At 40.5% G+C, this 13,838-nt stretch overlaps 1 protein-coding gene across 1 annotated transcript in view; it reads left to right on the top strand.

Moving 5' to 3' along the window:
- Positions 1–13,838, top strand: part of LOC122552973 (plasminogen-like) — a 123,671-nt gene that overhangs the window by 101,211 nt on the left and 8,622 nt on the right. The window contains exons 13-16 of the mRNA XM_043696296.2: positions 2,252–2,326; positions 2,764–2,904; positions 9,175–9,281; positions 11,980–12,125. Coding sequence (XP_043552231.2) covers positions 2,252–2,326; positions 2,764–2,904; positions 9,175–9,281; positions 11,980–12,125 — 469 coding nt within the window. The remainder of the gene's footprint in view (positions 1–2,251; positions 2,327–2,763; positions 2,905–9,174; positions 9,282–11,979; positions 12,126–13,838) is intronic.

Below are 13,838 nucleotides of genomic sequence, written 5' to 3'. Positions count from 1 at the left end.
GGAATATGAATTTGAATACTACTACAATGTGCAAATTCCCTATCAAGCAACACATCATCCTGACTTGGAACTATATCTTCTGTTGCTGAGTTAAAACCTGGAACTCTCTTCATAGTTTCACTTTGGGAGAGTGTTCACCATGTAAGCGAAAGAGGTTTCAGAAAGCTGCACATGACCACTTTTTTGAGGGCGTTTGAGAATGGATAATGAATGCCGGGCTTGAAAGTGAGCCCCAAATTCCATGAACTTTTCAGAAAACACTGAAATGATAGAGATTAGTTGATACATGAGGGAGGACTGGCTTTGAAGAGGGAACAGAGAAAATATGCAAGGATGGTTCCTGGGATGTGGAACTTCAGGGAGGTGTAGAAATATAGAAACTAAGATTTACTTCCCTCAGAGGAGAGGAGGTGCTCATGAACAGCTGAATATACAAATCATGAGCAGGAGTAGACCACTCAGCCCCACAAGTCTGCTCCACCATTCACTAAGATTATGACTTATCTGACTGTAACCAAGAATCAGCATTCCTACCTATCCCTGAAAACCTGTCAACCCCATGTTTAGCAAGATCTATCTATATCTGCCTTAAAAATATTCAGGGACTCTGCTTCCAACATTTAGAAAGAGAGTTCAAGAACTCATGACTCTCTCTGAGAAAAATATTTCACCTAATCTATTTTAAATTGGTATGACACAGGGATAGTAAGCCAAACCAAATCGTTTCATTATCACTGGATTCACAGCACAGGGAAATTAAAAGCATTCAATAACTGCCCAATTCTCCCTAGCCAGATTTTATAAATAACAGTCTTTGGTCACCAAGTTTATAACTTAGACAAAAGTTAAAGCAATTATTATTAATAATGTAAATTTAGCAGAACACAGATAAACAACACAGTAAATGTAATTAATATCTACAATCTAAAGCCCAATCTTTTTTTATCATAACCCCCACTCTCTCACACACACACTGTTAAGGGATAATTTGACAAAGAAAATTAAAGAATTAAAATTTGACAATTCAATAAACAGTTTCCATCAATTGATAGTAGACCTTCATGAAATCCTTGGATAATGGGTTGTTCACAGGCAAGTAGAATTGTTTATCTTGCTTAAATTCTGAAGTCACTGTTAATGCAAACAGGCTCAGCAGACTTTTAGAAATATTTATTTTCTTCTTACAGACTGGGATTCTCAGGATATTCAACAATTTGATAATTGGAAAGAAACTAGAGAGAGAGAGAGTAGAACCAAGCGATATTGTCTCTGGAAATCTCCAAAACTCATACTGCCTCCTGCCAAACAGTCAGAACTGGTTCTCTCTTGATTTTTTTCACTTTTCAATCAACATTCTTTGTGGTTGGCTGGTTAGCAGCAGTTGCTTGTTGGAGCAACTTAACATCCAACAAATTGCCAACCCTGAGCATAGGAACACCTCAGTGCTAATTCGACTACAATGTTCATAGACGAGTAATTAAGTTGTGTTATTTTTCCAGGCAAATTCCCAACGAAAAGCAGTTATCTTTGTTCGCTTCACTTTTGTAAAGAGTTGCTGTTCCAAGTTCAAGGTCAATTGTTCCAAGCCAGAAAATGAGAAAAATAAAATAAAAATTGTGATTGTCTCGACAAGTGATCCCTAGTTCTAAATTCTTCCACAAAGAGACAACATCTCTCCACATCCACACTATCAAGATCCATCAGGGTTGTGTATGCTTCAATCAAATCACTTTTTACTCTTTTAAACACAGGCATTACAAGTTGGTGAAAAGATCAGGGGAGATGAGGATTTTTACATATTGCATTATTTGCATGATTTGGAGAACACAGGGGGCTAACACCTTCAACATATTGTCTAGCTATCACCATTGTTAACAGCTAACCCGAGAGTGCAACTTTAAAAAAAAAGGGTTTTGTGATTTACAAATGAAAGAAGTGAAACTATCACTGTATTCTAACGGATGAAAGGTTTAACAGACAATCAATTCTTCAATGTATAATTTCAGTTACATCACACTGCAAATTTTTGCTATATAAATTCTGTGTTACGATCGAGCCCTCCACTATCACCTGATGAAGGAGCATCGCTCTGAAAGCTAGTGTGCTTCCAATTAAACCTGTTGGACTATAACCTGGTGTTGTGTGATTTTTAACATTATTTGCATGGTATTATTGCAAACCGCTGAAGCTTACTTTGAAAGCCTTTAAATCAATTGATGTTAAATCATTAAAACTGTCTTGTATATTACAGTTTTGACACTCACTTCTGTGGAGGAAGTCTTATTGATACCAAGTGGGTGGTAACAGCCAAACAGTGTTTAGAACGGTAAGCGATTGATGCTTTAGATCGTAATCCTAATGATCCCTGTTCACAATGACCAACATTGAATTCTAGTGTGGCAACACTTTTATTTCAATTTCTCAGTCATGCTTCTACATTCCTCCACGGCATCATCACTTCAACTGATACGTCACTTCACTCCTGGCAGTAACACCTCCAGGTGCCTTAAGTGTAAGCTCTTTACTGCCCAACCAATTTCTCGTCCTTCAAGATGTTCCTTAAGACCTACCAATTTGATGACCTATTTGGGCATCTCTCCCAATATCTTCTTACATGACTCAGTGACACATTTTGTTGGGTATTGGTAATACTTCCATGGAGCATTTTGAGCAGCTAATAATGGTAAAGATACTATTTAAATGCAAGCTATTATTTTTGTTAAAAAGTACAAGTATCTAACTCCTTCATTGCATCCATCACAGTTCCTTGAACCCCTTGGCCTACAGAGTCTATCTTGGAATATACAGAGAAAGAGGAGCTGAACCATCGAGACAGATCATTTTGGTTGACAAAATTTTTCTCGAACCCAGTGGGAATGACATTGCTTTATTAAAGCTTAAAAGGTATTACTTTTATTTCTGTTTTACATTTGTCTTTTGTTTTAATGATTTATTTCCTTCTGTAATGAGGCTTAGCTACCTGATGAAGATGCAGCGCTCTGAAAGCTGGTACTTCCAAATAAAACCTGTTGGACTATATCCTGGTGTTGTGTGATTTTGAACTTTGTCCACCCCAGTCCAACACTGGCACCTCCTCTTCTGCAATGAGGCAGACTTCATTAGGGAGCTTAGGTTGAAGGAAACCCTAGGGAGCAGTGACCATATGATAGAATTGAGCTGGCAGTTTGAGAAGGAGAAGCTGGAATCAGATGTAACAGTATTACAATTGAGTCAAGGTAACCACAAAGGCATGAGGGAGCAGCCAGCTAGAATTAATAGAAGGGGAGCCTAACAAGGTAGACAGTGGAGTTGCAGTGGCAGGGGTTTTTAGGGGTAATTTGGGAGGAACAGCAGAACCTCATCCTAAGAAAGAAGAAACAAACTAAGGGGAGAATGAGGCAACCATCCCTGACAAGGGAAGTCAGGGACAGCATAAAAGCAAAAGAAATAACATACAATGTGGCGAATATTAGTGGGCAGACAAGAATTGGAAAGCTTTAAAAACCCAACAGAGGATCACTAAAAACAAGAGAGAAGATGAAATATTAAAGCAAACCATCTAGTGATACAAAAAATTGTAAGAGTTTTTTGGATATAGGTAAAAGAGAGGCAAGATTTGACATTGAACCACTGGAAATGAGGCTGAAGAAGTAGTAACGAGGAACAAAGAAATGGTGAAAGAACTGAATAGGTACTTTACATCAGTTTTTACAGTGGAAGACATCAGTAACATATGAGAACTCAAGAGAATTGGGGACAGAAGTGAGTGCAGTGGCTGTCATTAAGGAGAAGGTGGTGAGGAATCTAAAAGGTCTGAACTAGATGGGCTACACCCTAGAGTTCTGAAGGAGATAGTTGGGAAGATTATGAAGGCATTGGTAGTGATCTTTTAAGGTGGAAGACATGAGTAATATTCTAAAAATTCAAGAGAGTTGGGGGGCAGAGATAAGTATAGTAATCATTACTAAGGAGAAGGTGCTAGAAAAACTGAAAGATCTAAAGTGGATAAATCACCTGGAGCAGATGGGCTACACCCTAGAGTGCTGAAGGAGATAGTTGAAGAGATGGTGGAGGCTTTAGTAGTGATCTTACAGGTGTCACTGGAGTCAGGTGGGGTCTCAGACGACTGGAAAATCACTAATGTAAACCCCCATTTAAGAAGGGAGTAAGGCAAAAGATGGGAAATTATTGGCTAATTAGCCTGAATTGAATCGTTGGTAAGATTTTGGAGTCCATTGGGAAGGATGAGATTTCTGAATATTTGGAAGTGCACGGTAAAATAGGGCAAAGTTAGCATGTTTCATCAAGGGGAGGTCATGCCTGATGAATCTGTTAGAGTTCTTTGAGGAGATAATGAGCAGGTTAGACTAAGGAGAACCAATTGATCTTATCTATCTGGACTTCCAGAAGGCCTTTGATAAGATACCACACAAAAGGCTGCGGAGTAAGATAAGAAACAAAAAAAACTTCCGATGCTGGAATCCAAAGTAGACAGGCAAGAGGCTGAAAGAACACAGCAAGCCAGGCAGCACCAGGAGATGGAGAAGTCAACATTTCGGGTGTAATCCTTCTTGATAACCCATGGTATTAGAGATAAGGTACTAGCATGGATAGAAGATTGGCTGTCTGGCAGAAGGCAGAGAGTGGGGATAAAAGGCTCCTTCTCAGGACGGAAGCCAGTGACTCATAGTGTTCCACAAAGTTGGTGTTGGAACCACAACTTTTCATTAATGATCTAGATGAAGGAACTGTGGGCATTCTGGCTAGGTTTGCAAATGATACAAAGATAGGTGGAGGGGCAGGTAGTATTGAGGAGGTGGGGATGCTGCAGAGAGATTTACACATGTTAGGAGATGGGAAAAGAAGTGATAGCTGAGATACAATGTGGGAATGTGTGAGGTCATGCACTTTGGTAGGAATGAGCTATTTTTTAAATGGGGAGAAAATTCAGAAGTCTGAAGTAGAAAGGGACTCTGGAGTCCAAGTCCAGGTTTCTCTTAAGGTAAACTTGCAGATTGAGACGTTAATTAGGAAGGCAAATGCAATGTTATCACTCATCCTGAGAGGACTAGAATATAAAAACAGGAACATATTTCTGGGGCTTTATAAAGCCCTAGTCAGACAACATTTCCAGTATTGTGAGCAATTTTGGGCCTCATACCTCAGGAAGGATGGACTGGCACTGGAGCAGGACCAGAGGAGATTCACAAGGATGATCCCAGAAATGAAATGCTTAAGATATGAGGAAAATTTGAGGACTCTGGGACTATACTCGATGAAGTTCAGAAGGATGGGGGGGGGGGGATCTGATTGAAAGTTATAGAATACTGAATGGCCTGAACAGAGTGGATATTGGAAAGATGTTTCCATTGGCAGGAGAGATGAGGACCCAAGGACATGGCCTTAGAATAAAGGGAAGACCCTTTAGAATAGAGATAAGGAGAAGCTCTTTAGCCAGAGTGTGGTGAATCTGAGGCATTCATTGCCACAGAAGGCTATGAAGGTCAGGTCATTAAATTTATTTAAAACAGAGATAGATAAGTTCTTGATTGCCAAGGGGATCAAAGATTACAGGGAGCAAGTTGGAAAACCTAACAGCCATGGTTGAATGGTGGAGCAGACTTGATGGGCTGAATGGCCTAATTTCTGCTCCTGTCTTATAGTCTTATTATCTTATGGAATCACTGGGGTCAGGGAGGGTGCTAGAGAACTAGACATTAGGTTTTGTAAAACCCGTTTTTAAGAAGGCAAATGACAGGAAACTATAAACTATTTAACCTGAGCTCAGCTGGTAAGATTTTAGAGTCCATTATTAAGGATGAAATTGCAGAGTACTTGGAAATGCATGGTAAAAGAAAGCTGAATCAGCATGGCTTCATCAATGGCAGGTCATGCCTGGAAAATCTGTTAGAATTCTTTGAAGAGATAATGAGCAGGTTAAACAAAAGAAGCCAGTGGACTTAATCTATTTTGATTTCCAGAAGGCCTTTGACAAGGTGCCGCACAGGAATCTGCTAAATAAGGTAAGAGCCCACAGTATTAGGGGCAAGGTAGTCATGGATAGAGGATTGGCTGATCAGCAGAAGGTAAACAGGGGGGATAAAAGGGTCTTTTTCAGGGTGGCAGCCAGTGACTATTGTAGTTCTGCAGGGATCTGTGTTGGGACCACGACTATTCACATTGTTCATTACCCATCTGGACAAAATGGACTGAGGTCATTGTGCTAAGTTTGCAGGTGACACAAAGACAGCTGGATGGACAGGTAGTGTTGGGGAAGTGGGGAGGTTGCAGAGTATTTGAACAGGCTGGGAGGGTGGGCAAACACTTGGCAGATGGAATATAATGTGGGAAAGTATGAGGTTATGTACTTTGATAGGAAGAATACAGGTGTAGACTATTTTCTAAATGGAGAAAAGCTTCAGAATACTGAAGCAGAAAGGGATTTGGGAATCCTAGATCAGTATTCTATTAAAGTTAACATGTAGGTTGAGTTGGCAGTTAGGAAGGCGAATGGAGTATTAGCATTGATTTCAAGAGGAATAGAAAACAAGAGCAGAGTGTATGCTGAGGCTGCATGAGGCTTTGGTTTGACCACACTGAAATATTGGGAGCAGTTTTAGGCCCTGTACCCGAGTCACCATTGGAGGTGGTCAAGAGGAGGTTTGCAAGATTAATCCCGGGGGTGAAGGGCTGGTCATATGAGGAGTGATTGAGGACTTGATAGAGTTTAGAAGGACGAGGGGGTACTGACTGAAACTTACAGAATACTGAGAGGTTTGGATAGAGTGGACAGGGAGATGATGTTTCCACTGGTAGGAGAGATAGGACCGGAGGCCACAGCCTCAGAGTAAAGGGACAACCCTTTAAGACTGAGATGAGGAGAAATTTCTTCAGCCAGAGGGCGCTGAATCTGTAGATCACGTCATCACAGGAGACTGCGAAGGCCAAGTTATTGAGTGCCTTTAAGATAGAGATGGGTTCTTGATTGGTAACAGGTTCAAGGGTTAGGGGGAGAAGGGTGAGAATGGGTTTGAAAAGCATAACAGCCATGATCGAATGGCAGGTTAGACTCAGTAGGCCAAATGGCCTTATCCAACTCCTATATTGTTTGGGTTTATATGGTCTTCTGTGTTCATGATGATGCAGTGCTTCTGAAAAGGTCTACCTTCTGCACCGTAAGAGCCTCTGCATACTGTAGGATTAATATATACAGATCTGAATTCAAGCAATCTTTATCTGCCCCTAGTTTGCCCTTTTAACCAGCAGTGTGAGATTGTGGAAGCTCCATCTCAAAGAGTGACCACCTGGAAGTACAACAATCCCTTAGGAAGTTGTTCAGTGAGGAACCCTGAACTGGGAGATGAGTCCAGGAAAGCAGGGACAAGCTGGCAGAAGGGGGCATTAATATCATTGGAGAGGCTTCTGATGGACATAGTGGACACAGAAAGAAGGCACACCCATAATGTCCAAACGCGAATCCATCAGGTTCCACTTGCCGATGACTTCTCCTATGACAGGTTAAATCCCAGTGGTGGCAAGGGTGGTCTTTAAGTGGCTACTTAATGCCTCCACTCGTATTGGTAAAATTGAAAGTCAGGCCACATTGATGGCAGGTGTAATGCTGGTGCTGATGTTTAGTTTCCTGCCCTCCACCCATGCCATCCTGCCCTCAAGGTACGTAAAATTCTAGCCAACTATGAAGGCTATTGTTTCATATTAACATTTAACAGGTCATGCATTCTGGAAAAATAGTGGGCGTTAATAACACGCAATATTGTTACTGCACCAGTTGTCCAACATGTTAAGGGATTAAGAGATTCAGCAGAAATTGCTTTGCATAAATGACATTTTGGTTCTTAGCCTTCTAGTTACTGTATGCTTAAGAACTTGCTAGTTTAGCACATTAATTGCTCATTAACTTTATCACAGAAAATTAGCACTCTTAATTAAGAGTATAATTACTATTTCAACAATGTGATCAGTATTAATACAATGCTAACCAACCTTTCTAGCCCAGAAATGGGTCAGTTTCAACTGTTCAATATCATTTCAGTATGCAGCAAATTCTTATAGATTCAGAACATTTTATATTTTGGAAGTTTTAGTCCTTAATTTTCCTTGTTTTCTTCTTTTTAGAATCATAGAATCATAGAGTCATACAACACAGAAACAGATGCTTCGTTTTGACTCATCCGCACCAACCAGACATCCCAATCTGACCTCGTCCTATTTCCAGCATTTGGCCCATATCTCTCTAAATCCTCCCTATTCACATAACCATCCAGATACCTTTTAAATGTTGTAATTGTACCCATCTACTTCCTCTGGCAGCACATTCCATACACATACCACTCTCTGGGTGGAAAAGTTACTCCTCAGGTCCTTTTTTAAATCTTTCCACTCTCACCTTAAACCTATGCCTTCTAGTTCTTGTTCAGAAATATGGAGCGTATTTGAAATCAACAAAGTTCCTCCATAGCGGAGGATAGTTGGGGGTGAGTCAAGCCGCACACCTCTTTGAAGCAGTTAATGTGCTGAGTTCTGAGATTTGAATGTCCACCAGCGTAGACAGGTAGCTACTGTATTTAAGTCGACTGGAGTGAAAGGGTGGCAGCTGGGTAAGGGGTTAGATTTCTAGATGTGCAGGGGACAAGGGTGCCATGTAGGGTGCCAGGTAAGTATGTTACCAGGTGAGCATTGTGTCAGGTATATGATGGAGTACTCAGGAAAGTTGCTGGAGGGCTGGGGGAATGGATGTGTCAGGAGGAATGTTGGACCCTGAAGAAGCTGAGGAGGGTATTAAGGCCAGCAGTGGCCAAGGAGAATGTCAGCGCTGGCAGGAGTAAGTGGGGATGAAGGGGCCAAGAGGAAAGGAGTGTGGGTTCCTCGGGTTCAGATCAATGGAGGGGTTGAGGGTTGTCAGGTTCTGGATTCCCTATCCAATGGTTTTGAGGCAGTTCTGAAAAAAGGTGACTGGAACTCAAACATTAACTCTGCTTTTTCTCCACTGATGCTGCCAGACCTGCTGAGTTTCTCCAGCAATTTCTGTTTTTGTTTCTAATTTCCATCATTTTTTTTAAAAAGAAGTATACAGACCTGATAGTTAAGAAGTAATGACCTGATGCAAATTAAATAAAAATAAAAAATGATTTGCGATACTGCTTTTGGTTTCAGGCCAGCTGTCCTGACTGACAAAGTGGCATTAATCTGTTTACCAACACAGGACTATATACTACCAAATGGAGCTGAATGCTATGTTTCAGGCTGGGGTGAAACTCAAGGTACACATTAACACAAATGTTGATCAAATAAAGTAACGTGTTCTTAATTGTTTGCTTTTATCTTTCCTCTTTTTCTTCTCTAATTTGTGTCCTTGTTCACCCATCCTCTTCTAAAAGCGTTGATTCCAAGTTTGCTCATTGTTCCTTGGACGCTGATATCATTGAGCCTTTGTGTCCAATCGGTTTGAAGTGATCCATTTCTCTGCCAATGTACAACCTCCTCATTGATAAGGTCTCTGCTATACACCCTCAATACTACCTAAGTTGTACAACCTCTGTCATTGTAAAATGCTGATCTACCATAGCCACATGCGTGGAGCTTAGATTCTGAATTCAACAAATGTATGGAATCCAATCCTTGGCCACAATGAATGGCAAACAAACTGGAAGAGAGAAAATGCAAACTCTTTGATTTGCAAGTTGGAACATCAGGACCATGCACAACCATTGAGAGAGATCCTCTAATCAATTTGTACATTTGGAAAGGAAAGGATTAGAAGGATATGGACCAGGTTCCAGGAAATGGGGTTAGTGTGGAAGAACATTTTGGTTGGCATGGACCAGTTTGAGGCGAAGAGTCTGTGTCCATGCTGATTCTATGACTTGATGACTCTACGTTGTTATACACCTCTGGAATGGGTGGGACTTCAACCCAGGCCTCCTGGCTCAGAGGTAGTGACACTACCACAGAACCACAAGGCTGGCTTGCAGTTAATTGATACGTATTAGCTCTGATCATTGTGGAACTTGATAGGCTAAACAAATAGTCACTTTGCATTACAGGATAGAATATTGTTGAAGATAGAGGCACATGGTTGAAGAGTTTCATCTTGTAATAACCAAGACTGAGGCAACATTTCAAAGGTAACAGCAACTGCATGAGAAAATGGAGGCTTTTGGTTGAACTAAAATCATTACCCTTAAAGAAGTGATAAAAGAAATGCTGAAGAGTATTTATTCAAGCCAATGAGCAAACGAAACTAGTCTCAGGAGGCCAGAGTAGCGTCCTAATGGCCAAACATGAACAATGTGATTTAAAATCACATGAACATCCATCTAAGCAAGTTAAAGAAACATGCAAGGCTTTCAAAGAAAAATATTGGGTGAAGATTGGAGGACCCCATTTCAATTTCACTGGCACCAATTATCTTGTCACTGTTGCCAATGTTCCTATGTATTTTTAAAATTTTATTTGTCGGTTATTGAGCATCACTTGTTAGGCCAGCATTTATGGCCCATTCTAATTGCCCTCAGGAAGCTAGTGATGAACTGACTTCCTAAACTGTAGCAGTCATTGGGGTGTAGAGACACCCAAGTACTGTTGGGGGTTCCTGGATTTTGGCCCAGTGACAGTGAAGAAACAGCAATTTAGTTTCAAGTCAGGATGGTGTGTGGTTTGGTGGGAAATCTTTAGGTGGTGGTGTTCCCATTTATCTGCTCTTCTAGGTGGTCAAAATTGTGAGTTTATAAACTGCTGGGTTCTGGAGTGCACGTTGCAGATGATACATATAGCATTGGTGGTGAAGGAAGTGAATGTTGAAGGTAATGGATGGGGCACCAATTACATGAGATGGTTTGTCCAGGTGGTGTAAAGCTTCCTCAGTGTTGTGGAAGCTGCATTCATTCAAAAAAGTGGGAAGTATTCCACTTCACTTCTGACCTGAGGACAGAAGTTAAGGAGGCAAGAGATAAATTGGTCAACACAGAATTCCTAGCTTTTGCTTTTGCTTTTCCTAGATTTGCTTCTGCATCCACAGTGTTGTTTTGGATAATCCAGTTAGCTTCTGATCATGGTAACCCTCCAGGATGATCATAATTGGTCTTCCAGCATTTATAATTCTATTGAATATCAATGGGCAATAGTTAGAGTCTCTCTTGTTGGGCATAGTCATTACCCTGGCACCTGGGTGACACAAATGCTACATGCCATTTATATTAGTGCATGCTGTAGTGCCAAAAATGTCAACTGTTAAAAAAGTCAAATATAAACTCATGAGTTTTCTTTTCCAAAATTAAATGAACTTGTACTTTGTTCAATTTATATCCCACTTGCCTATAACATTAGTTGTCTTAATCTAAAATATTAAAAATGCACAGATAAATATTTTAGACAGCTGGTACAAACTTACATCTCACATCTGTGGAACAGTTTATTGTAATGAATTTCTGCACAAATAGCCTGTCAATACTATAGGTCAGAATCTGCAGAGTTCCTGTATTCAATGGCGCTAAAGCTGGAAGGGCAGCTAGGCTCAGAATCACATATTTGGGGTGAATGGATATAGTGGCCTCTCAATGAAGAAGGAGCAAGGAATGAGCAGAATATCTCAAACTATTAACACTGCATTTTCTTGCATTTGTAAATTTGAGTGTTTTCATGAGAGGGAAAATAAGAACAGACCTTACGAAGCAGAAATCCAATTTTCATAATCCCACATTGATAGCTGTGCCTACAGTTGTATAGATTTTAAGCTTGAGAAATTAATACACCACAATGTTTCTCTCTTCCTTAAGCCTAATTCATTAACCAAGCTTGGCTACCTATTCTAATAATGCATTATGTGCTTTTGTGTCCAATTTTATTTGATAATGTTCCCATGAAGCATTTTGAAATGTTTTACAACAATAAAGGTGTTGTATGAATACAAATAGCTGTTGATTTCTGGAATTCTTTTTCATTTGTCCCATTTGGTTTTAGGAACTGGACGTGATGGGGTTTTAAAAGAAGCAGGTTTTTCAGTGATAGAAAATAACATTTGCAATCAGCCTGAACATTTGGATGGAAGTGTGAAAAACAGCGAACTGTGTGCAGGAAATATTGAACATAGTGTTGGCAACTGTCAGGTATGTGATTATTCAGCTGGATGAAAGGAATTGAATGGTTTAAAGTTAAAAAATGGGAAGATCAGCCTCATCAATGAGAGATTAAGATGCAATTTAATAAATTGAGGGAGACAATTACTCTGTCTTAATGTTAAAGTTCAGTTTTCATAATTTTGTTATTGTATTGAACACCAGAATACAAGGACAGGAAGAGACCATTCCATCTCTTGAACCTGTTCTTCCATTAGGCAGTTAACAGGAGTCAAAATAATTTCTGGTTTGACTGTCAGCCCTAGGAGAAAGAGTCAGGAATGATGGAATTCTCATTCTGTTGGAGCAGGTGCTAACAGGAGTGGGGCCACTGACTCTTAAATTTTCGAGACAGCTGATTGCAATAGTGGACTATTTAAAATCCCCACCTCAGTGCTGTGACACTTCATTCCAGTGACACTTCATTCCAGTTAGTTTAAAAAGAGGGAAGCCCTCCAGTTTTCACACCTTCTCAGCTCCACACACTGTCCATGCCCCATCTATTATCTCCAGCATGGCAATGGAGCATCAATCATCCAGATACTTTAAAATTTCAATAACTATAGAACTTCAGACACTTGTAATTTCTTCACTTTACATACATTAACATTGTGAACTTGACAGCAGAGGTCAGACAGATCAAACAGAATTTCAGGTATTTCTGGTACTTCAACAGAATAATGGATGTCTGGTCTCAGGCAAACCTCATTATGCATTCTTAGCTAAGAGCTGAGGCATCCATTACTCTGCTGAACTCGTCAGTGCCTATTTGACTGATGGCTTTTTTGTATTACCTATTTTGCTTAATCAACCCATTGAAAGATATTATTGCGAAGCCTTAGTGTTGAGAGTTGAACATGGGCTTCCCAGTCCAGGGGCAGAAACACTACCACAGCACCATAGGTGCCCTCATAATGTCTAGTTTTTTTAATCAACGTGTTCAGAGATGTTATAACATATATCTGGAGTCAGTAGGACTTGAACCTGAGCCTCCTGTACCAGGGGTACAGACATTACCATTATGTCATAATAAGGCCAATTCTGGACATTATGGCATTACTTTCTGTTTGCAAATGGCTGCTTAATTTTTCTCGCTGGTTTTTCACCTACTCTTCCTAAGCAATCTGTTCAGAGATGTTATTACACACCTCCGGAGCAGATGGGACTTGAACCCGGGCCTCCCAGAACAGCGGTAGAGACAGTACTACAATGCCACAACCATCCCCATAATGTCTAATTGCAAAAGGTTAAGAAGTTTCATATACTCGCAGTTTCAGTTATTGAACCTTTAAAGAGTTTGGGTGATTGGCATTATGTTGCTCTGTAGTAGCAAGGGGATTTTTTTAACATTTTTTAACATTGTGGAACATTATCAATTAATTCCTGTCTTTTAAATTTTCACTTAACACATTTTAACAGATGGGCGGCACGGTGGTTAGCACTGCTGCCTCACAGTGTCAGAGGCCCGGGTTCAATTCCCGCCTCAGGCAACTGTCTGTGTGGAGTTTGCACATTCTCCCTGTGTCTGCGTGGCTTTCCTCTGGGTGCTCCAGTTTCCTCCCACGGTCCAAAAATGTGCAGGTTAGGTGAATTGGCCATGCTAAATTGCATGTAGTGTGAGGTGAAGGGGTAAATGTGTGGGAATGGGTCTGGGTGGGTTGCTCTTCGGAGGGTCGATGTGGACTTGTTGGGCCGAAGGGCCTG

Source organism: Chiloscyllium plagiosum, unplaced genomic scaffold (assembly GCF_037043375.1).
Source record: "Chiloscyllium plagiosum isolate Xiang-an unplaced genomic scaffold, Cpla_swu_hap1 HiC_scaffold_10, whole genome shotgun sequence".
In the NCBI taxonomy this organism is placed as follows: domain Eukaryota; kingdom Metazoa; phylum Chordata; class Chondrichthyes; order Orectolobiformes; family Hemiscylliidae; genus Chiloscyllium; species Chiloscyllium plagiosum.
Note: the sequence above shows the minus strand (reverse complement) of the source record. Positions and strands in the feature narration are given on the sequence as shown.